This window comes from Frieseomelitta varia, unplaced genomic scaffold (assembly GCF_011392965.1).
Source record: "Frieseomelitta varia isolate USP_RPSP 00005682 unplaced genomic scaffold, Fvar_1.2 scaffold_795, whole genome shotgun sequence".
NCBI classification, from domain to species: domain Eukaryota; kingdom Metazoa; phylum Arthropoda; class Insecta; order Hymenoptera; family Apidae; genus Frieseomelitta; species Frieseomelitta varia.
In genome coordinates this window covers 132166-155998 of record NW_025110584.1, presented here as the reverse complement: position 1 = coordinate 155998, position 23833 = coordinate 132166, and the positions used below count along the sequence as shown (strand labels likewise).

At 49.7% G+C, this 23833-nt stretch overlaps 1 protein-coding gene across 1 annotated transcript in view; it reads left to right on the top strand.

The window, feature by feature from the left end:
• LOC122536070 (homeobox protein homothorax-like) overlaps positions 1–14110 on the top strand; it is a 37137-nt gene extending 23027 nt beyond the window's left edge. The window contains exons 3-4 of the mRNA XM_043668119.1: positions 13282–13430; positions 14090–14110. Of these exons, the coding sequence (XP_043524054.1) occupies positions 13282–13430; positions 14090–14110 (170 nt within the window). The remainder of the gene's footprint in view (positions 1–13281; positions 13431–14089) is intronic.
• Positions 14111–23833: the final 9723 nt, after the last annotated feature.

The following is a 23833-nucleotide window of genomic DNA, read 5'->3' as shown; positions in this document are numbered from 1 at the left end:
GCTCGGATAATTTACGATCCCGCGTGGCCGTTGATACGAAAAGTCTCACAGGCAGTGGGTCCTTTATCGACCAAACGGTGCCGACGGATCCGCCGCCCCCTTCGAGACACGGCCTCCGAAACGAGTCCCGGTACCTCGGCTTGAATTCCACGTGATCCAGCTAAGCGGCCTCCTAATATCGTCCAGTCCCGATTCGACCGGTTGAATTCTCCCGATGCTCGTTGTCGGGAACCTCTAATGGCGATGCGTCGCCAAACGCGCGCCGGCTTTGACCAAAGCGAGTGAGCGAGCGAGAGAAAGAGAGAGAAAGAGAGAGGGCAAACACGGTGGACCGGTCGAGCGACGCTGACGGGTCAGCATGAATAATGTCGACTCATTATTCTTTTAGAGGGGAGGGGGCAGGGATTTATCAGGTCGAAGTACCGATAACGCGCTCTTTTCGTTCGGTCGTTCCGCCGGGGAAGATGCGGCCGGAGATAGCTATGCATTTATGCGCGTTGGCGGAGGCAGAGGCTCACCGGGAGAGTAAGAGGCTATATCCCAGGCTCTCCTTCCTCCTTCGCTTTCCTCCACTTTCGATCTTGTTTCTCGCTTCTAACCGTCTCTCTCTCTCTCTCTCTCTCTCTCTCTCTCTCACTCTCTCTCTCTCACTCTCTCTGTATACCCACCCTTGTCACTCTTGCTCCCATCTTCTTCCCTTCTTCTGCGTCTCGTCCTCCTCTCGCTGCGTCTATTCCTCTCTCGTTTTTCTCTTCTTGTTGCTGCTGTCGTCGTGAATCGTCCCTCGAGTCGTCCCTCGAACGGGGCTGCTGCGTATATCGGTGGAACAGACGGTATCATAGTTAGGAGAGGTCCTCAGTTCGGTTTCTGCGGGGCGCTAACAAGACGGGCCTGCGGGCCAGTCGCCAGTGAGTTATGGGCCCGCGCGTGCATCGGCACACCAGCGTGGACGCACCCCGTGCCTGTATATGCTCTATACAGAGCGGGAGAAACGAGACGCGAACGTGTGCAAGAGTTAGATGCGAGAGAACGTCGCACAATATCGCGCCTCGTCTCGTTGGGATAGGATATAGAGGGCATAGCGTAGCTGTCGCCAGTTTTCTGGCTCATTACTGGCCACCGGCGCCCATTTCTCTTGAGCCTCTCTCTCTCTCTCTCTCTCTCTCTCTCTCTCTCCGCGTTTCTCTCTGCGTTAGTTTCTCCCTCGTCGTCGCACTGTCTCGCATCTCTCGGAGCAAGAACCGCGCGCGCTATTGCACCGCGCTGGTACCGTTTCGTATTTGCATGCTGATGTCGTGCACGCGCTCGGCCGAGTAAATACGTCGCGACTAAATTTCCAGTCCGCTTGATAGATCGAGTCGATATTAAGACCCGAGGGCTTTCTCTCAGTCATCGGGTGTTTCATTCGTCGAGTTAATTAACCGGTTAATGGGACACCCCGGCCACGAGCAACTAGCGCTAATTGCTAGGAATTCGGGCGAAAGCACGCGTCGTGCTTTCGAACCTCGACGAATCCCGAAATTTTCTACCGCGACGTGCATACGCGCAACGTAAATATAGCCGCGGTGGGGAGGGGAGTTTCGACGCGTTCGCACCCGATTAGGTTATAAATATGTGGCGGAGGGTCCCAACTGGAAATAAACGGGAGTTAACGCGTCGTGATGCATGACGAAAAGTTTAAACGCGTCGCGACGCCGCACACGGTGACAAAAAGTAAAGCTGCCTCGCTGCTTCCCTTCCGTCGCCGCGAAGATTCTCACTCCCTCCTTCACCTTCTCCTCGTCTCCTTCTCTCTTTCTATTTCTCTCGCTGCCCGGCTTACTAATCCCCAGGGCGAAAGCCGATATGTACCAGTTCGAGACACGTGCTCGTCACATGTACCAAAGCCATCCCGCGTACGTCAACCAACGGAGAAGTTGAAGTAGACGAAGAAGAAAACGACGAAGGGAACAGCGTCCCAACGTATCTACCGATGGCGCATCGCCATTAACGCTTTTATTTCTACCACGCGTTAAGATTCCGGCGGTACGACCGATTTTACTGGCTCTTCCGCTCGAGAGATGTCAGTAAACCGAACCGGAGCGTATTTTAGAACACCTTTATTTGCGATCGCCGAGATAATTTGGTTTCCGGAGCGCAGATAGATCTCATTGATTCTTTTTCCATTTTCCCTTCTTGTGCGCGTAATATAATTCGCACGATGCGTTATTTATTATTTATTATTTTATTTTCTTCAATCCGTGCTCGTCCCGCATCCGAGCATCATCGAGCGAGCACGAATCCCGATCAAACGTCCTTTAGCATAGAAATTGCGTTCCCTTAATGAGCGGCGGAGCAAGCTCGTCAACTCGCGTGACGTTCCCATCGACGATAACTAATCGAAAGCGAGCAATCGAGAGAGGCTGGACCGAGGTGTCGCGAAAGGGGTCATCGTCGGTGTCGCGTTATTAATTCGCTCCGGTAGTCCCAATTAAGACGGAACCTCACGTTCTGCCGGTAATTATCATAGTAACAGCGTCGTTCCTAGCGGCAGCACATCAGCGAGCCCGCAGCGTCCGCCTCTCGGTCCCGTGGCATTAATTAGTACAATCTCCGTACGTGCCTGGCTGCCGGCATCGGCCACGCTGATATCTCCCTTTCGCGTTTCTACCGTTTCTCGTTCTGTCTCACGTTCCGTTCCAAACGTTCAACGCCGCTGCGCCGAGCTACCCGGTAGCTGATGGCTTTTGACGCCGTACCAAGATGACGCTTGAACCATGTACGTATCTGTCAGAAAATCAGCCGCGAGCCAACGTCCGAGTCGCTTCGCCCTCTCCGAATCAGCATTCGTTATATGAAGTACAGTGAAACAGGCACGGAGACTCCGAAGAGTCTCGCTTTCGAATCGTTCTCTCTCTAGGTTTTTTTCGCACGCGCGCAGCCACGCTGATTGCCGACGCTGCGCGTGATCGCCGTAGCTAATGCTCGCTGGTTGCGCAATCAGTTCATCCCGCTGGTCGTTCGCAGCCCGGCGACGATCGTTATTTACACCGCCGCGATAAATCCCGTGTCGCGACTTTTATGTTAATGCGACTGTCCCTGACAAGGATTCGTTTTTTCTCCCCGTCGAATATCCGCGTGCACGCGAACGATGCGTTAGAAGATCGATCCCGCGTCTCTGTCGCGTCGTTCGACTTTCTCTCCGGCCGAGAGACCGATCTGATATCGCTTTTTCACACGCCACGTCTCTCGTGTCTCTCGTAATCCTCTCCTGCGATCGCACCGACAACGTAATCGTAATCACCGGAGAGCGCGGAGATCGGCCGGATCGCAAGGCGATTTACGCCGCGTCATTTCGTATCGGTGGACAAACACGAAGCGTCGATACAAATCGGCGATTTATCACCGGTAGATTGTTACCGGATAAGTATCCGCGCGGATCCTCGCGGAACTGGTATCCGGACGCCTGATGAATCGTAATGCGATGTCCCCTGCCGCGCGCGGTGTCCGTCTAACGCGACGAGCGCAGCTCGCTGCATCGGCGACCGCGTAGCTTCTTCGTAGCATGTACGTGCCGCTCGGCGCGGCGCGGCTCAGCTCGGTTCGCGTACGCGCGCGTAATTGATATATCCATATACGCGGAGGCACCTATGATCTCCTCGGGCCGAGTGGAGCCGCCACGGCCACCGCTGTCCCGCGTCCGATCGATCTGTATTCATAGGTCGTACAGCATAAAATATACTCGGCATGTCCATGAATCAGATAACTGTCACAGCTGCTCCGTCGATGTCTCAATCAACCGTTCGGCTCGACTCGCTCGCTCGGTTGCTCCTCGTTCGTTCCTCGCCTTCGCGCGCTGCGATCCAACGCGTGTCCCCGACCGCCTTCTTTCGCAACGCGGTCTCCTTTTTTTCTTCCTTCTCGTCCTTTATTTTTTTTCTTTTTTTTTTTTTTTTGAGACGATGGGAATCGAAGGAAGGCGAGGCAGCTGCGGAGGGTTTCTGCTCGCCCGAGAGAGCCTCGATTCCACGAATAAAACGGCATCGCTCGCGTTTAGAAATAGTTTGGATGGAAAGTTGAAAAACGTTGCGCAAAGTTGGCGTCACGGGATGCGGGATTCGGTTACGCGAACCAATTCGGCGACACGTTTCGGAAGAGTCACGGTTGAACGCCGCGTTCGAGCGCCGAGAACTCGCGAGAGCTGCCAAATAATTTTCGAAGAACGAAGACGCGAGGTGTTCCCTCTTTTGCGTGGATCTATTAATACCTTCTATTTTGACTGAGTAAATAAGTGGCGGGCATACGACGTTCGTCGTTGACGAGCAGCGTCAGGTGTCGAAAAATACGTGTTTCTCTTTCCACACCATTTTAACGCGCTCCTCCAAAGTTTCTGTAAACAATTATCGAAATCGCTCGTTCGGTTCGGCTCGCTTGTCCTTCGTGTTTGCATGCTCGCGCGTTTGGAAATCCAAAACATACGGAAAAACTGCCGCGTAGTCTTCGTTCGACACAAGACGCTTCTAGGAATCGAGTTGTTCGACCGATTAATCCAAACAAATTCGCTGTCCTCGCTCGTACTTTTCGTTCCTTCGACCAGTCTTCCTCGCGCCGTGGCAACGATACGTCGGTACATGTACATATTTTCGTCTCTTGTGCGTTCGATGTTCAACGACGTGTCTTGCATCATCGAGGCAACAGAGAATCTCACAAAAGCAGACCTTCTTCTTCTCTTTGATGAATCGACTCGATGATTTTCTGTTTTACGCAATTTCATGTATTGCCAGTCATCAATGGTACGTAATAATAGACGTAGACGAAATTTTCACTCAGCAAGCAACAATGTATGCTGATACATTTCAAAATATTTAAAGAATTTAATGTTCGTGGGACATTCTCTTTCGTTTCTCCGTTCGATTTAAAATATTTATTTGGTCGTTGATTTGCTCGGATTGTACGCTATATTTTTACTCGAGACACGTAATGCAGATTAAACTTTGAGTGTTTAGGTTTTAATGGACGTTGAGAAATGAAAAAGGATAGAACGTTTTAACTAAGTAAATAAATATAGTGGTATATAGATATGGAATTAGAAATCATGAGATTCTAGAAAGAAAGTAATAAAAGTTATCGAGAAATGCATTCATTGGTGAATGTTTCCTCGCTGAATATTCCAGCTTCAAACGTCTTTAATATTCTTAATCCTTTGCACTCTATATTCCCTCTGAAGAGACATCGTACTTAAATCTATTCAACAACTCGACTTCCCCTTTTTATAATTTGTTGATAATTATAACGAACGTATACATTTGATGTTGTACGATGTGATGTATAATGTCCGAAGAGACGCCTAGACTGAAAGAAGAGCAAGAAATTTTTGAAGACAGTCAATTCAAATAATAAACTAGATTTCTTGCAAAAGTTGAAAACACGATGTAGAATATTATTTTTCCAAAGATTGAGGCTACGTGTCGTTAACTCTTGTACATAATATTTATTCTAGTCGTGCCACGTGTTAGAAAGATAATTAACGAAATTTCATGTTAAGTACCATTTGAATGATTATTTCCAACGCCATGTCATTTTATTTGAAGTGATGCTTCGTAAATACAAATTGCTGATAGATGATACAAAAAAAGCTTGTCGAAGGCAAAGGATTAAACAACTCTCTCTCTCTCTCTGTCTCTTTCTGTCTGTCTGTATTATAACTAGAGATTGGACCAGAATCCTTGAAAACGGACCAACGTTTCTCGGCGTATCCCCCGCCTTCATTCTCGAACCGTGAGATTTGCCCAGGCGATTGCCGCCGCCGAATAAGGCATAGACAGGGCAAAATAAGCAAAGCATAACGAGCGCGTACAAGTGTCGCGCGCGCAGCGAAAGGTTAACGCGCGCGGCCGTCGCGTACTAAATTATCCCCGTCGCTCGGCTCATTTGTAAGACAAACTCCTACAAAGTGAGCACTCCTCGCGACGCGATGCCGACGCCGACGCTGAGGCCGATTTCGTTGCCGCGGGACGCCGACGTCAACCGTCGGGCAGAGAGGACAGGCACCACATCGCGCCTCATCTCGCCTCATCTCTCCCACAATCGCCAATTAATCTTTCGGTTAAGCAGATTCTCCGGATTAAGCGGCCTGTCCGCGTCAGCGCGTGATACAAGCGCGCCACGGGAAATCGAGCGAGGCGATCTTAGCAGGCGAGCGACACATCGTCGCGGACCTCCATCGCCGGAAGAGAGGGCTGGTTCGACGGAATAAAAAAACCGGGGGTAGGAGTCAACCACCGGCGTGTGGTGGAGAGACGGGTGTGCAGAGAGAGAAAGAAAGAGAGAGAGAAAGAGAGAGAGAGAGAGAGAGAGAGAGCGGGCGAGCCGCGTTTCATCGCCGAAAATAGTTTTGGAATCGACGAGCAGAGAGCCGCGCGACGTTGCTGCTCTCTTCCTCTCGTGCTGGCCGCGCCGGTATAACTGGTCGAGGCCGTTCTCAACGAGAACGAGAATAAGCGTGTTTTGGTGCGTTGACCCTTTCCGTGATTTCCAATCGCGCGAAAAATCCTTTCCCTCCCCCTCCCCCGCTCCCGAGATGGCGGTATCCAACTATTTATCGTTGCACTCGATCTTTTCTCTCTCTCTCTCTTTTTTCCATTTTTTTTTTTTTTTGGTTTTTTTTTTTATTCCTTTGTTAAACGGATATATGGAGGAAATATGGACGCGATTGTTGGAACTTTCGTGACGTTTATGGCACCTCTAATGGATAGTGGCCGCGTTGGTTTGGATAATCGAATTAGAAGCGAAATGGTTATTGATAAAGGGAAAAGTGTTTGTTGGGCGAGATCGAATAATAATAAAAAAAAAAGGGAGGGAAAAAAGGTGAAAAAAGGGAAATGGGAAAATAAGGGCGGACATTTTAGCAAAGCACATTTTTTATAGCGTTCGAATCTAGAATATATATACCCCACTCACGCCGGCGTGACTTTATTTCACAGGTTCGATGCGTGCGCGGAAAACCGCGTGTGCAAAAACTACAACGAACGTTTACTGCGAATATTACATCATACAGAAACATGGGATATTAAATTTTCCACTTAACGGCATTCGCTCTTTATCGTTTGTTTTTTGCGTGACGTTCACGATGTGTTTTGAAAAATGAAATGTATATATACGTACATATATTTGTTGTACGCACATATATATAAGTATATATATATATATATATATATGTATGTATATGTATATGTATCACCGGGCTTGATTTAACTCCTTTCATATTTCACATCCTCTAATATCGATAAATAAATCGCAGCTTTATTACGGGCCAATATTTTGTCAAACTTTCGCAACAAAATCGCAATTTAAAGCCTCAAATAATACAGAAACAAAGTTACGTTTCCTGTCGAATCATTCTTCTTTTATTTTTCTTCCTTTTTTTCTGTCCTTTTCCATCAAATTGATCGAAATGATCAAGTCCTAGTTCGAAATTCGATAATTCAGACATCTTAGCCGCGTAGGAGTCCTCTGAAACCATTACCTATGAAACACGATACTCAAAGAATCGCGTAGGACGGTTCTCGGTTTTTCCTTTCTCCTTAGTGGACAAATCTCTCAGACTCTGGCGATTCGACGCGTGGCGTGCCAGCGTGTCAGCAAACAAATGTCTCGGTATCCGATCCATTCTCTACCTACGCTCGCGAATACAGAAGGTCGTGGCGCTTTTCACGCTCCGCGCTGGCAAAGAGTCGAGTTCCAGGCATAATCCGCTCGGTTCGAACGAACAACAGTTCGCGAGAGATGGAAGACGCAGGGAAAGGGAAGAGGCAGCCAAAGTGAACAGGGTCGGTTCGACGGTATGGGAATAAGGAGTTTATTTTCGGTGGCCATATGCGTGGTTTATTTCGACAGCGCGCGCGGCCACCCTAAGTAGAGGTAGGGCTCTCCGTTCCGACGTTCTCGATGCACTCGAGAGCTTCTCTATCTCGCCTCGTGTCGCCCTTTGGAACCGTGTTTTTTGGGCTACGGAGATTTCGATCGCGTGGACAAAAATGACGATGCGTGACGTTAATTGGTACCTGTTCCTATATCGGAATTATCGTGTTATCGTAGCTATCGTTGGCTATCCACGCTCTCGTGCACGCAGACTTGCTAATGATCACGTACATCCGCTTCATTGGTTTTCGATCACGATTATTACCATCGTTGCCGTTTATTATTTCCAAAGGCAAATCAGCGTGCTGCACGATGCTGCGGCCTTTGAACACCACTCGCGATCTTCCCGATCGTATCCTCCGTTCAGTCCGAGGGTACAACGTATTTATCATCGCGAAACGAATCGCCATGTGTAATTAACCATTCTTCGATCGTTCTTCGGCTTTAATAAAGGATGACACGACTTTCCTCTCGGTACCTGTTAATTCTTTTTTTACACGGCTAAAAGTGTGATGTAAGAATGTAGCTGGGTATCGATCGCTAATCAAGTTATGACTAATTTGAGTTCAAGCAACTTGAGAGAGAGAGAGAGAGAGAGAGAGAGAGAGAGAGAGCTTCACTTCTATTTTTTTTTTTTTTTATTTCTTCAAGGTTCCATCTTGATTTCAAATGACCAATCTGGAAGAGACTTTGATTAAAAAATAGATCGTCTCGTCTGACATTCTGCAATATTTCGCACAGTTCAAAGTACCTTTAAAAGACGAGAAAACACTAACACAGGATACTTTAACTGCAGAGGGCAACGTGAAAAAGCACGTGCACCGTCGATATCCATCACGGGTTATATCTATCGCGATAAAATGTTAGAGCAGAGGAGGCTGTTACCCCGATGGCATCCACTTCGACGTAGGGAGGGCCGCGTGTTTCGACCGTGTCCGCCGATCCTCTCGAAATAGCGTATAGTCAGGCCGACGTGAGACTTCGCTTATTCTTGATCCATCGGCTAAGTATAGACCGCGACAGCTTTCGAAGGAAAGAAGCCACCAGGCGCGAACGTGGGAGAGAGAGAGGGAGAAAGTGAGACGCGTTCTTTTCTCTCTGTCCAAGCGTTGCTTCCACGACGGAGGACGCGAGGATCCTCTCGGATCCGTCTGATGTTCCCCGGCAGCCACCGGCGTAAACGTATAATTGGCTGCACTTAAATCTCTATAACGCGGCAGTAAAAATGCGCGGTGCGTCGCGTAAATCAACACGAGGACGATATAGCTTCCAGCTAGCGGTGTTGCAGCCGTGGAAGCTCCGTGTCGCTCGTAAACGCGTCGTAGATGGGAACGCGCGTGGCGTGTATGCACCAGCCGTGTGTATGTGCATGCCGTTCGCAATTTTCGCGACTTTCCGCCTCCACCGGAATTTATCGCCGCGTTAAATTTCATCTGGCCGCGTTTAATTCCCCGCGGCTGTTGCCCGGTTACATCGAGGAGAGACACTTGTCTCTCCCCTCGCCGGATATTTCCAAGTCGATCAAAAATCGCGATGCCGGTTGCCCGTCGCGACTCTCGAGGATCGAGAGCCCGAGAAATATGGTTTCGTTGAGTGACAGTGAACACGTGGGCCGTGTGGTGGTTACGCGTGAATAGCGACGTAGCTGGATTGGACGGGCGTGCAAGAACTCGTTTATTAAGCGACAGTCCGCTGCGATTGCAGCGAGGTTGTGGGTTCAAGTGTTAAGCTGCAGTTCTGACGTAACGATGCAGTTTCAGTTTTCGACGTGTCACAGATTCGAGAATGCCTCCGAGAACGGCAAACTCTGCGCGAACTGAAGCTCCACCAAAACGAAACTGCGGCTGTAAGAGCGCGAGAGTATATGCGAACCGGATTCTCTTTGTCAGGATTCTTAATTACATGGGTCTTAATTGCAGTCCGCAGCATGGTGGGAAATTAGATGCGTATCCATTAGCCTAACGCTGTTAATTAGCCTAACGCTTCAGATTAAAAAAAACGATACAAACGTGTACAAATCAGCATGCAAATCGCTATCCCTAGCTATCGACGATTATACATTATACATGCGCTGCTTCTTCTCCACTCTTTCGGTTCTCTTTTTCTGAAAACAACCGGAAAGCATATCTCTTTAAGCGTCGTTTGTTATCCGACGCTTTAATTAATCAATAACACTCGGTATGCACGATACTGCGATTCTACGTTTCTTGAAAACAATCGTCGCATTCCACGTCTCCACGGACGGAGCGTATCTCTTTAGTGCGTTGTCTAGTCCGCGACGTTCGTCTTGCGTTTCTTGCAACCGCGCAGGATGAGAAGGTTCGTTTTTCGGTGGAGATTAGTTTCTCTCTCTCTCTCTCTCTCTCTCTCTCTCTCTCTCTCTCTCTCTCTCTCGCGCGCGCGCACGCGGAAATGAGAAATTCCTGACGAGCAGGAGCCGGAGAGCAGCGCGGCTTCTTCGACCGATACGTCAGGGCACGGTAACGGCGGCGTACGATCGGCACGCTACATTAACTCGATTCAGCGAGTAAATTAACTGCAATCAGGGGGACGGTCCGCTGGCCATTCCGTTATTCCGCTAGCCGGTCTGGCTGGCCGTTCCGCGCGCCTCTAGATCGCTCTATTCGCCTGTCCCGGGCTCGCCATTACGGCTCGTGGAACAACGGTAGTCGACAACGAGTCGAGCGTGGACCTAACGTTGTTTTTTGCCTTGCCCTAGCGCAAGGACCACCACAAACTGCTCTCCCTTCCTCTCTCTCTCTCTCTCTCTCTCTTTTATCCTTTGGACGAAAACAACCTTCTTCGAGAGGGAAACGGATCGACGCCAAGACTCCTGGCTCCTTGTGAATCCAACCATAATCGCTCGCCGCGATGACGTGATTTCTTGGCCGTTATTGCGCGATTGCATGAGCCTAGACTTCCTGCACCACTGTTTATACTCGGTTGCTATCTGCACGTTCTATCGCACCGATTTCTACATTCATTTAGGAGCAATTTGCGATTCCAGGATAAATTCGTGGCTAATCGGAGATGTAGATTCGTTCGGGGTTTCTATCATGAGAATGTTTAGAGATATAAAGAAGGCAGATATTGGAACTCGTCGCGTAATAGAGGTTTACTAATTTTTTCTTTATGCATATATCTTCGTTTCATTCGTACATAGTTTTCGGATATAGAAATCATAATCAGATTGAACTCGAGCGACAAAGTTCTAACGTGCAATTTTCGTGCGAGTCAGAGAGTTTCGTCTTGTTGACAGAAAAACTGCGTGAAATTTAATTTCTTTACCCATACGTATATATTCATAGAGAAATGGCACCTACGTGCCTTTTGTTTAGAGAAAAGTGTCAAACAATGAACGAAACACTCGCTCGCGATCAATCTAACCACCGGAGATCGCGGTTGGAAAGTTGCGGACGTTCAAAAAGAAAAAAAAAAAAAAAAAAGAAAAAAGAAAAAACAGAAATCCCTCGTCATCCTTAATTGAACATTCCTACGTCCCCCTCGTCTATTATTCCAGGCTGCAGGACTCCCCGTCAGATCAGGAATCTCTCCCGGCGAAATCGAATGGCAGGTGGTCGACGGAGGCTGATCGAAGTCGATCGCTTTTCCCTTCGGTTCTCTCCGCCCCTGGCTCCTCGATCGCTGCCGATGGGCGAGGATACCGAGGCCGAAACGCGAGGATACGTCGTGCACGACTCCGATTTCCATCGATCTCCTGTCGTTTCGCTCCGTCCGCTCCTACGACGGACAAATTTTTCGTCCTGCTGCCGGCCACCCTTTTCGCCGGACGAATTCAAAGTTAATCTCGGCCACGAGACCGAGTTCCTCGGCTCTCTAGGGGTGGCCTGGGGTGAAGAAGGGGTGGGTGGGTCGGCGCCCCCGGGCGACCTGTCATCGTGAAACCCCTGGGAGCACCGGCAGCTCACCCTGATCTCTCTGTTACGATAGAACCTTGGGAAACCGGAGCCTTGGGCAGCACGATAAGGCTCGGTCATTTATAATCCGTCGGCGTAAGTAGCCGGCCCGTTCTCCTTCCGCGGCGATCCGCGAGAGAGAAAGGAATAAAGGGAACCTCGGACTTCCGGCCGTTCCGAACGTTCCGAGATCGATCGACCAGCACGCCAGGTGAATTTCGATGACCGCATTTACCATCGCTGCCTCCCATCCCCATCGATTTTCCCGTCTGTTATTTATAAGCAGGACGCGTGTCGAGCGTTACTCAACTATTGTTTAGCTTATCGAGGCTCGAGTTTTGCTCGGAGAAGCTTTTCTAGCTACAGAATCTTCTGTTTACGAAGCGGATCTGATCCAAGGAAGTACTCGTTCTATACCTGCTACTACACTCGGAGACGAACGCTTTCCTTTTGGCTTAGGTACTGCGAGTCGAGAAATTGTTTGGATTATCGAAGTGATGATAAATTCGAATACACGTAGGTCTGCGCGTCTGACCGGCAAGTTCCTATTCCACTTGCCGCTTGCTCGGTGGATGTACTTCCTCGCGTAATACTCACTGAAATCCTGAGCGAATTTCGAGCGATTCGAGTTTATATAACGCGTTGACTTCGGCATTGGCTCAGGCCATTTCTCGAAAGTATCAATTTCAACCAGACGAGGTACTGCCGAACGAGTTCATCAGCTTTCTCTCTCTCTCTCTCTCTCTCTCTCTCTCTCTCGGCTCTTAATTAATGCGAGGAATGGATCTGACGGGAAAATAAGGGTAGAAATGGATTGAAGGAGAGGCGGGGGGGAGTACCTGGGAATAGCTCCGGTCCGATAATTTATAAAAATGATATTTGCCTTGGCAAAGCGTGACCGTAAGCCGTCTTAATATCTCTCATTACCGTCTCGCTGCTCGAGTCCCCGGTGACCGTGCAATTAAAAAGCTAAGATTGATAAATGACGGGGAATTAATGCGGCCAGGGAGATGAAAGCACAGCGTGGGGGGCGAAGGGACGGCCTTGGAATCGGGGCTGGAACGTTTAGGGGGTTGGGGGGAGCCATCCAGCGAAAAAGGGACAGGGTGATTGCGGGTGGCTTAATGGTGTTTGTATGCATGGGAACCGGTCGTAGGGGTGAGGTGGTTATCGCTCTCGGTTTACTTTGCGTTGAAAATCGGGATGTGGTTCAAAGTGCTTCGAAATCTCACCCTTAACGATACATACACGCTTCGGGAGATGACGTGTTTTATATGTTGTTAAGTGTTATCGTTGTCTCTTATATTTTCTACCATCTGCCAACGTTTCCATAAATAATGTAAACTCGTGATTTCATACTATAAATTCGTATAATTTCTAAAGTTAGTAACGTAGATTGTTATTCTGTATTCTTTAAAGGTTTTCCAATAAAAGACTAATGAATTGAAATTTCCATTGACCGCAGGTGACGCGAGTAACGCGAGTATCGGCAGCGGCGAGGGCACCGGCGAGGAAGACGACGACTCGTCGGGTAAAAAGAACCAGAAGAAGAGGGGCATCTTCCCCAAAGTGGCGACCAATATCCTCAGGGCGTGGCTGTTTCAACACCTCACGGTAAGTGGCTTTTGTATTACGTGTCTGTTCGCAAGTCGTCCTCGTCGACGACCGCTTTGTCTCTCACTCTTGTCGCAAGCTATAAAAACGTAACGTAAAAATCGTCCGATCGAATATTTCCTCACGGGCGAACAGTCTGCTTCCTCTCCGCGATTATTCACTTATCAAGCGGGCGCTTAAAACCGAGAAGCGAAGATAAACGACGCAACGAAACGTCGCAGCAAAAAGAAACATTTCCTAAATTGCTTTTACCCGGCGTCGCAGTTAAGCTGCAGAAAGCGAAGAAAAAAAGAAAGCGAAGGCGAAGAGAAGACGGAAAAACGCGTTCTGGAACGGAGGGACGTACTAATCTCCTAATGCCAAGATAAGGAGCGGTGGCCGCGGTGCCTCCTCTCCTCGTAACCCATAGGGGGCAGGCCCTCGACCATCTAATGATTCACGGGTAATCTGAGCCGCAAAAAGCGCAACGCGATTAAAGGGACTGGGAAGAGAGAGAGAGAGAGAGAGAGAGAGAGAGAGTGAGTGAGTGAGTGAGTGTATGTGTGTGTGGTGCGTTGGTTGCCGGTGGCCGCGGTTGCGTAACGTTGCGCGCGGCAATTCGGAGCACGGTACATTGTCCCTCATACTACGGACACCCCATAGATTTCGGGTGTGATCAGGTTACCTTGCGAGAGCGGTAATCATATTGCAGCTCGGTTAATGCCATTACCGCACCAGGGGGATGGTTGGCAGCCACCCTCGAAACCACCCCGCAACCAGCAGGGCCGCCCGCGTCCTCCGACACCCCGGTCCCACCACGCTTCTCCAGCGCCGGCTTCACCAACCCCCTAACAACGTGTATTGGATATGACGTCGGGGATAGTGGGTTCATGGTTTAATGCATATACGCTGTTTGCGCGATGACGATATCGCGCGTCGTGAAAAGACGAGCTTCGCTCCCCAATACCGCGAGCACGGTCTTCCTCTTGTTCCGTTAATCGCGTTCTCCAAGAGCTTGCGGGCAGGTTAACGGCCCGCGACGCTTGAAAGGATTTTAATGTTACTTCAGAATGTGCTGTCTCCGCGTTCGCGCTCTGCGAGTATACTCGCGGTCGTGTTTTATCCTTGCTTCGGCCAGTAGATCTCGAAATCTTGTTTACGTCTGCTTTGTCGCAAATTGATCGCGAATCAGAGTCGTTTGCAGCGCACGAAGGAACGAAACATTAAATTTCCGACATGTTCAGTCAGAAATCATTGTTCAGTCTTGATCCGTGTATTCGTGTGTATGTCTGCCCTGGTCGCGAGTTTCAGTGTAAATACTAGATGCTACGGTATTTCACCGATTCCGACGTAGTGATGAATCCTTGTAAATTAATATAAATACGTCTAGCAAATGAAATTAATTCTCGCGAGAGGGTGCACTTTCATGATTTGTTCGGAATTACGGCTGTGTTATTAAGCGATATCCACTGCCAGGAATTACAGCGGTTTTTCGTCGACGAAAACGCGTCTCGGCGAGTTGGGCATTCGTCTCGGGCGTTATTACGAGCGATTAAGCGACTGTACCGTGAACCAGAATTCATTCGGCGCGCTGGATACGTATTACGGCTTGAAAGAGTAACTGACTCGGGCCAAGTGTGTATTCACTCGAGTGCCAGCCTCTTAAAGAGCTCCTTCCGACGTTCCCTTTTTCTAGCAAACGAATTACCGCCTCAACAGCCTTGATTTAGCGTCCTAATCTTTCTGCCGCGATGACTTACGGCCGCAACAAGGGCTAACGTTCTCCTTGTTCACCCCGCGAGAGACCGTTTCGCCGGTAATTATTGCGGAACAGATGTCTGAAACGAGTGTGGCTCAATCACGTTGCAACTGTTGGCTCGTTTCGCACGGATTTTCGCCATTCTCACTCTTCGATGTACTTCAACGCAATACTGTATCTTCATTTCATATTTACTTTTACTAGAACCGAACATATACGCGTGTGTGTCTGTGTGTGTGATTTTTGGTCCGAACAATGAGCTACTTTGAGGCGCAAACAAATCAAGCGGCGGCCGAACTTGAATAGCAAGTTGCCCGCGTCGGTAAATTTATCACCGTGAAAGCGAACGCGACGTGGTCGTTCGTTCTACCTTTCTGTCTTTGTCGTCGTCGTCGTCGTTGTCGTCGTCGTCGTCGTGCTCGTTGCCGGACGTCGCGTCGTTTTCATCGGGAATTCCAGATCGTGGCCGGCCATCGGCCACGTCGTTTCACCCTGTCGGGCGAAACATTTCGAAATCGCGGCGAACCGCGCCAAGGAATTCGTCGGAGCTCGCCAATAACCTGTCCTCGCTCGAGAAAGCCAACGCCAATCTCGCGTTCCGCATTGACGCAGAGAGAAAGGAAGGGAGAAGACGAGGAAGGCGATACTGGATCGTAGTGGAACGCGCGTAGTTTCCATACATCCATAGATAGACGACGAGAGGCGGTCGAATAAGCAGCGTGGTGGCGGTTAGCTCGGATGGAAGCACGTGTCGTGGCCGTAGACGAGCAAAAAGGGACAAACTAGCCGGTGTTTTGGCTGGCGTGGGTGATCAAAGGAGACGAATATCGTGCACTGTTTGGCCGACTCTACGACCGTGTATAATAAATTAAATTAATTTGATGGAAGCAGAGTACCAAACACGATCTCGAGTTAAATTCTACGATCGAACTTCCTTCTCTTTGTCTTTGCTAAATACCGCAACAGCGATCTGGGAATATTGTCGACTCGGATATCGTTCAGGGGTGATTCGCAATGTCGTGTAGAACTTTTCGTGGAAAACTCCCCGGAGGGAAAATCACGGTCGATCGGGTGAAAGTCGCGATCGTGCGGTAGAAAGATCCGTTTAACCCGGAGGAACTGTTAAGTAGCGCACGAAACAGGACGCGAGATCGGTGATTTATCTGTCGTCGTTCGAGGCCGCTTAGAACATGAATAATTTAGACGTGCCGGCGAATAGAAAGGGTGGACGTTAATTCGATACAAGGATGTTGAAATAGCGAGGACGACGTAACACCACGTCAGAGTACAAAATCGTTTCGGTTGTCCCGGCGAGAAGGTTGGGCGAGGCGATGTCTTTCTCCGGTTGGGTCTCTTGTTCGCCAGTTCTCACCGGGTTTCAGCCGCTTTCGCTCGTTCTCTCTTGCCCCTTGGCTGTCATTTTGAAAGCCATCCCGACGGCGCCCCTCACCGGCCGTCCGTATGTACGTCTGTCCGACCAGCCAGCGTACCAACCAACCGACCAACCAACCAACTCTGCGACCCTCCCCAAGTTTAATTAGACGGAAGAGGAGCATACATCATGGTCGACTCCGTGTCCCGACCTTCCATGCCAGCCAACTTGGGCTTTCCAGAATTGTGGCTACCGACCTACTACCACTATCCTTTCCCTCTCTCTCTCTCTCTCTCTCTTCGTTCGTTCGTTCGTTCCTTCGCACACGTTACTTCGGCAACGTTGTTTCAAACGACCAGAGAGAGAGTCTTCTCCAGTATTGTCCTCCTTTCAGGACTACGTGTCGTCGTACGTATGTATGTATGTCTCCGCTGAGAAGTCTCGGAACAGGCATTATATCTGTTTCACGGTTGAAAAACAATGAAACTTTAGTGAAATTTTTGTGACATATTGAAAATCGTACTATCAATCTTTTATTCGTGGATAAGACTTTTAAAAGGGAATTCTTTCTAGCAAAACTTACGACCTAATTCCCCGTGATCCACCGTTCTTAGATACCGAAGCTAGATATCGTGCTTGAATTTTCCAGCGAGTCCAAGACAACTAGAAAGAAAAACTAGAAATTCATTAGGGAAGTTTCTCCTTTCGAGCCGGTAACAATTGCGCGTGGCGCTCGAGCGATAATGCGGAAGTACGCGGGGGCCAGGAAAAGAAGAAAGATTGAAGTCGGAGTCGACATATATAATCCATTTTAATTTACTCGGGAGATATATCCGTCTAGCTTGCAGTTTCCTGCGACTTTGCCATGCTGTGCCCTCTCTCTCTCTCTCTCTTACTCTTTCTTTTTCTCTTCATTCTCCAACCGTTCCTCCGGTTCTTCCATTTTCTACCTCCGCCTTTTGCCCGCCGGTTCCGCGATCCTTCTTCTTGCTTCGGCGTCGCCCTTATCCCTAGACACCGTACCCGGAGTCTTCTTATATCAATGGAAGCATTTCGCGAAATTACATTTGCCAGTTCCGCGCTCCGCGCCGTTTCACGTATCGAGTGGCGCCCAAGGAATCTCCTCTTTTACCTTCGGTCAAATAAATTTCACCGGCAGCCCAGCTAGTTTCGTATCAGATCGTCCTTCCTCTCCGAGGTCTATGAATGTTTAACTCGAATTTGAGCGAACCATCTTCGTTTAATTCTCCGATCGTTAACGTTCGATCTGAACTAGAGTGGAGCAGTGAAAATGTTCCTACATTTTCGGAAAAATATTGAAGCAAAGCCTCATGTTTTTTGTATTCAATTTTTTCAATTTCTTTGATTTTCGCTTTTCCACATCTCTCGTCTCGTTGAAATTAAGGGGAAAGTAAATTTACCGGCCGATATATGTCCTCGTCTTTCCGTTCGATCGAAATTAAGGAAAGGGTAAATTTCGCCGAAAGAACGTTTAAGGTGTAAAGGGATCGAGTAACCGCGAGGCATGCGATTCTTATTCCGTGTTTCGTGTTGTAACACGAGAACAGAGCATAGTCGTGGCAATCAATAAGCCATCTAAGGCAGGTAATGCTGCTATGGTACAAACCGCAAACCGGCAATGCCATTATCTGCACATGCACACGCATACGTACACGCCTAGGGACACACACGTACACGCGTGCACACAACGGCGGCAGCAAGTTGAGAGATGCAAGCGCAGTTTCATCAAGATCGATAATGAACCGCGTTTCATTTAGCGTATTGCGCGCTGCCATTCCAATATATCTTGCCGCGATCTTTAATTCATCCGTATCGCGCGCGCCGATCGGATCGCGACGCAGCGTGAAGCTGCGAACAAAAACGGGCAGATCGATCTGACGCGTGGCTGCATTCTTCCACGTTCGACATTACTCTCTCTTTCCCTCTCTCTCTCTCTTTCTCTCTCTGTGCAAAATGCCATAATCTGACCCTTTTTCTCCGATCAATAGAATTGCAAATTTATTATTTCTGGTCGAGATCTTGTTTCCCTGTCAAGCTTTTTAAACGTCTCTCACTCTTTAAAAGAAATATCTCGCTAAAAAGAAATTATCTTCACTCTTGAGATCATTTGACAAGATCGAGTGATTTCATCTGTCGTCCGACGTCTCGAACTTTGCACTATGTGGATAATCAAACTTGCCGTACGTCGCGAAACAGCGACAAACTATCGTGTTGCGCTAGGTTCGACGAAAGTGAATACGAAAAACGAGAATTTTGTGGCAGAATTATTTCAGTGAGAGAGAAAGTACTACACGTGAACGAATGAAACAAAGAGATAAAATAATAAACGGTAGTTACGACTGAGAATGTTAACATTATAATTTAGCAAACTGATAAGCAAAAGTTATAACTCTCAACAGAGTTCACAGTTTATTTCACTCTTATTTTCACTCTTCGAGTACAGAGTCGTTCAAAGTTCATTCACAGTCACATTCGTCGAATCGCAGTGTAAATCACTTATCCATATCTGGCGAAATATTCTACGAGCTTGCTATCGTTCGCAGGAATCCTCTCGTTGGTTCCGAAAACACATCCCCGTCGGCAGTTGTCGACGAGTCTCGCGCGGCGGGTTTTCACGAAACGACGCCCTCCCGAAAGACGGGAACGGCGGAACGGGTCTTAGCCCGGATATTTTAAACAATTTGCATAGACAATCATAGCGGCCGTTTTTTCGGCCATAAAGGGGCTCTCGACGGCAGTCGAGTCGACTGCCACGACCCACCAGCTGGCTGACTGGTTGCCGTCTGCCCCTTGCCTCCCCGCTTTCGCCGCCGCAACTACTACTACCGGAGCGTTTTATGCCGCCATAACCGTAGCACGGTATGGCCCACTTAGATCTACTATCTCGGTCCCGGCTCGGTGTCCGCGCGTACACCGGCTGATATCTATTGTCCCCTTGCCACCCCTGGACCAGACGTTCAACCGACGTTCGCTTCCGTTACCGGGTCGCTCGTCCTTGCCAATTGCTGGGTCAAGGTCTACGAGTCGGGTCTCTTCGCGCTTTCCTCTCTGACTGAGAGAGAGAGAGAGATAGACGGCGTCCGACGACCGTTTGACGAGTTCGTTTAACCACGATTCTCCGGCGTCCACGACGACGTTGTTCGGTGGTTGGACAATTGTTTCGCCGCGGCGGAGCTTCTCCGACGCGCCCGTTGTCACCCTATCGGCTCGAAAGGACGTGGAGAGGAGAGACGTTTGCATACATCGACCGGCAGTTTTCCGCTCGAACAAATCCTCGCGACGCGTTTCGCCTTCCTTTCCCCGGTCGGGAAGTCGATGCTTCGCTCTCTCCTCTTCCTGTCCCGATACCGACGCTCGTTTACCCCTCGCGAGCGCGCCGCCGCGACTTTCTTTATTCGAGCGTGTTTCTCCGTTTTACGATCTGCCTACGTCGGGGATTTCCTACGGTCGGGGAAAAGTGATACACGATTTCGCGTCGTTTCAAATTATTTCTTTGCCTCGCGTTTAATCTCAATTTAATTTAGTCTTCTTCTTACCAATACCAGTGTGTTTTCTTTTTTTTTTTTTTTGCAATTCGTTTCGTTTCCATTTCTACCAAAACGATATTTGCATACGTCATAAAATCGACGTGCTAATTAATCAGATCAAGATCTATCAAGTTTGGCATCATTCAATGGTATTTGCCGTGATCATTGGGAATGCTAAAAATGTTTGTTAGAAAAATATGCAACTCGACAAGAGTGCTCCTTTGCAAGTACGATACAAGATTCAATCGAACGTCTGAGAAAAATCTACCAAGTTACAAACAGTTTCGCGGTATGCGTTTAGTTGCTAGATCCTCCTCCTCAAAGTGCGAAAATACATCGGCCGAGCATTAGAGGGGTCAAGCACGACGATGTAATTTCCTCTGTCCGTAGGGGTAGTAGTCTGCTCGAAGGGACGTTTCCGTGTCCTTTCGGTTGTCCTTCTAGCGTCTGGGCGAAAGGTATCCCCCGTGCACGCCCCGTTCCTACGGTCAACCGACAACCTTCAACCTCCTTCGGTCGGCCCCGGGGTACGGCAACCCCTTCTGCCTTTTGGTTCGTGCTCGCTGGCGCCGCCTTGGCTCGCATTTGAATATAATACTTGGCCCTCGTCGAGCGACCGTCCCGACGAACCGAAGCGAACTGTAATTATGTTGATGCGCGGCCATTGTTGCGTCCATCGTGGACGCCCGGCTGAATGCCGAATCTCCTTCTTTCCCTCTTTGGAAAGGCCTCCGCTCTCGCCCACGCCGCCGCTATGGCGAGAGAAACCGAGACGATTATTCTCTCGTGTGCTTGATGCGTTTCACCGGACAACGTGAAGTAGAAAGTTCGGTCTGCTGCCTAGAGCCAATCCTTGCCTCTCTGCATCTCCGTTCTACGTTTTTTCATATTCGTTTTACATTCGATTGGAAAGCAAGCGGACAGAAAGCGGGAATAAAGAAGAAGGAAAGGAGGAGAAGGAGGGGGGGATTGGTAACGATCGATCGTCCGATTTCAAAGTAAAACTACCCGATCCCCGTGCGAAATTAATTGGCGCGGACCAGTTTCCCGGAAGATTAACTCTCGCGTAAGGACGAGACGTACGGCGGAGCGTGCCACCGCGCTATAGGCGTGATTAAAAAAAGGAAGAGAATTCTTAAGAGCCGGTCGGATAATTGCAAAAACTGTAGGCGGTTAGCGCGGCAGCGAGGCTATCGGGGGTCTAGTCTAGTGTAGAGAGAAAGAGAGAGAGAGAGAGAGAGAGAGAGAGAGAGAGAGAGAGAGAGAGAGAGAGGGAGGCAGGGAAGGAGAGCGAGAGAGAGGAACGTTGCATCAGGAACGCGCAACGGATTCAGCGTCGAGAGCCACCATCCCCCGTCTAGGTGAAGGGGGTGGTGCGCGCGGACCCAGGATTAGACTGTCGCCCCACGACAGGGTAAGCCCCTATTTTTGCGAAATTTATCGCCGTTAATCCCTCACCCTCCTCACCCTCGCCGTTCTCTCCATCGTCGTGCCCCCGTTGTTCTCGTTGTCCTCTCCGGTTTTGTCGTTCTCTCTTTCTCCCGCTTCTCTCGCCGGTTCGTCTCGCCGTCTCTTGTCCTCGCGCGCTACTCCAGCGACCATCGCCTCCGCCTCCACCTCCTCCTCCTCTTCCTCCTCCTCTTCTTGGTGCCTGCCACCGGTGCTGCTGCAGATCTCTCCCGCCCCCGTTGTCGATATGAAAAATAATAAAATGCCGCGTCTTTATAGTCGCGACTCGTCCTTCGCCCCGCGGATGCGGGGCGCCTGGCCTCTTTCAGCTGCGCGCCGGACTACTCGTCGACTGGTAATCCGGCCGGGATTTAAAACATTCGTATCTTGAATATGCATTCATAGGTTTAAACCTGCGGGGCTGGCTCGCCGTATATCCCGTCGCCGGCGTGCGGGCAAAGGGGAGAAGAGAAAGTCGTAAGCGCAAACGTGTGCACGCGCGCTCTTATGAAATCTGTGTGCACGTAGTATATGTGCGAGCGTGTGTGTGTATTGACGTTTGTACGTGTAGAAGCGAGGCGGTGCGCGTTTCTCGTCCTTACGCGCGCTAAGCGGCGAGCAGAGCCCGGGTATTAGCTTGGCCACTCATTAGCCTTTCTGGTCCTACTTGTCGCTTGACGTAATCTCACGTCTGTCCAGACCGGCCGTTCAGGCTTAACTTTGACGCTGCGCCACGTTGCTACTTCCGGGGGCTATCACCTTCGTCGTCGGCTAGATTCGCAGCTCGTGACGCTCGTTAGGCCTAGCCTCTATCTCCTCTGTTGCAGTTTTCAGGACACACACACACCCCCACACACACATATACGCGCGCGCACGAACATACACAAGGGATACCCGGCCACGTTCATCGAGCATCTCCACGGTGAAACACAACGACAACAGTGGAAATGAGTTATTCGGTTAGCCGAGCCGTGTAACCGAGAATTCGAGCAATCAGTCACTCGTCGCGTCTACTTTCTCGCCTGTCCGATCGCGCGCGTATGTCACCTGCATTCGGTAACCGCTGATTTTTCGCCGGATCCCGCAAGAGTGACCGCTCCGCCACCGGACGGACACCTCCAGGTGAGAATCCGCGTCGAGGATTCGTCAGGGGCAGTGCTTTCGTTACAGTTTAAATTAATCCAATTATGCATGCCGGGCAAAGCGAAGAACCTACTACCTCGGCTTTCACCCCCCTTCCCTCTCTCTCTCTCTCCCTCCAGGTCGGTCGTTCTCCTCTCTGGCTCGGACTTTAAAGGTTTAAGCCGAATAATGGACGTAAGGTCCGCGCGCCGTCATCCATATGCAAAGCGTCCTTGCGGCGGCAAGGATTAGTCACGGTGATTTCGAAAGGATCCGGGACGGCGAAATTTACGTGGCGACTCTCTCCTCTCAAGTCGGAACACCTTGCACGCTGATTTGTCGTCCATCGTCCCTCGTTACCGTTCGATTCAATCTCCGACCAATTTACTTTCACGTCAAAAAGAAAAAGAAGCGACGCACCGCGCACGATTTTATTATTCCCTCTTTGACTTGCTACGTTGTCGCTCTTCTTCTCCGAAACGTTGGTGGGGCTCCAAAGCGTGTACACGCGCCAAGCATCGCGGACGCGGCCACGTATACGCGTACGCTCTCGTCGAAGCTCGATTACGGTTAAGAGGACTCGCTTAATAACCGCTTAACGTCCCGCACTTATCGCCACTCCGAGAGCGTGTAGTCGCGGCGCGGTCCCACGGGAGTCGCCGGTGGATTTATGGGCCGGAGCCACGCTGCCCGTGAACCACGCCGAGCCGAGTTCCGCGGATAAAACGTGGCTCCTTCTCGAACGCCTCGAATTTTCTCTTTGCCGCACGTCGTCGTTAATGATCCTTCTGCGAGCGCCAATCCCATTAGAGGCGTCTTATCCGCGCGATCCCCCGTGGACCTCTAAATTCCTTCTAGCCGTCTAGCTCGCCCTGCATCGACCAACATTGGCAACCAGACCGCGAGAATGCTTCTATCGAGACTACGGACTCGATTCCAGTTCGTCCCTGTCTTGTTTTAGAATCTACTGGAGTCTAGGATTTATACCTGGCGGATCAGGATATCAGGCAGCGTCCATTAAGGAGAGTGCGACCTGTGTATCCAATTCGCGTTTGGATTGGACGACCTCTGTTTTTACGACGTTGAAAAGAGATTCGTGAGCGCGTAGATATTTTCGTATCGATACACCCGTGTGCGCACGAATCATCGGCCAAGTGACATCTACGTTTACGAT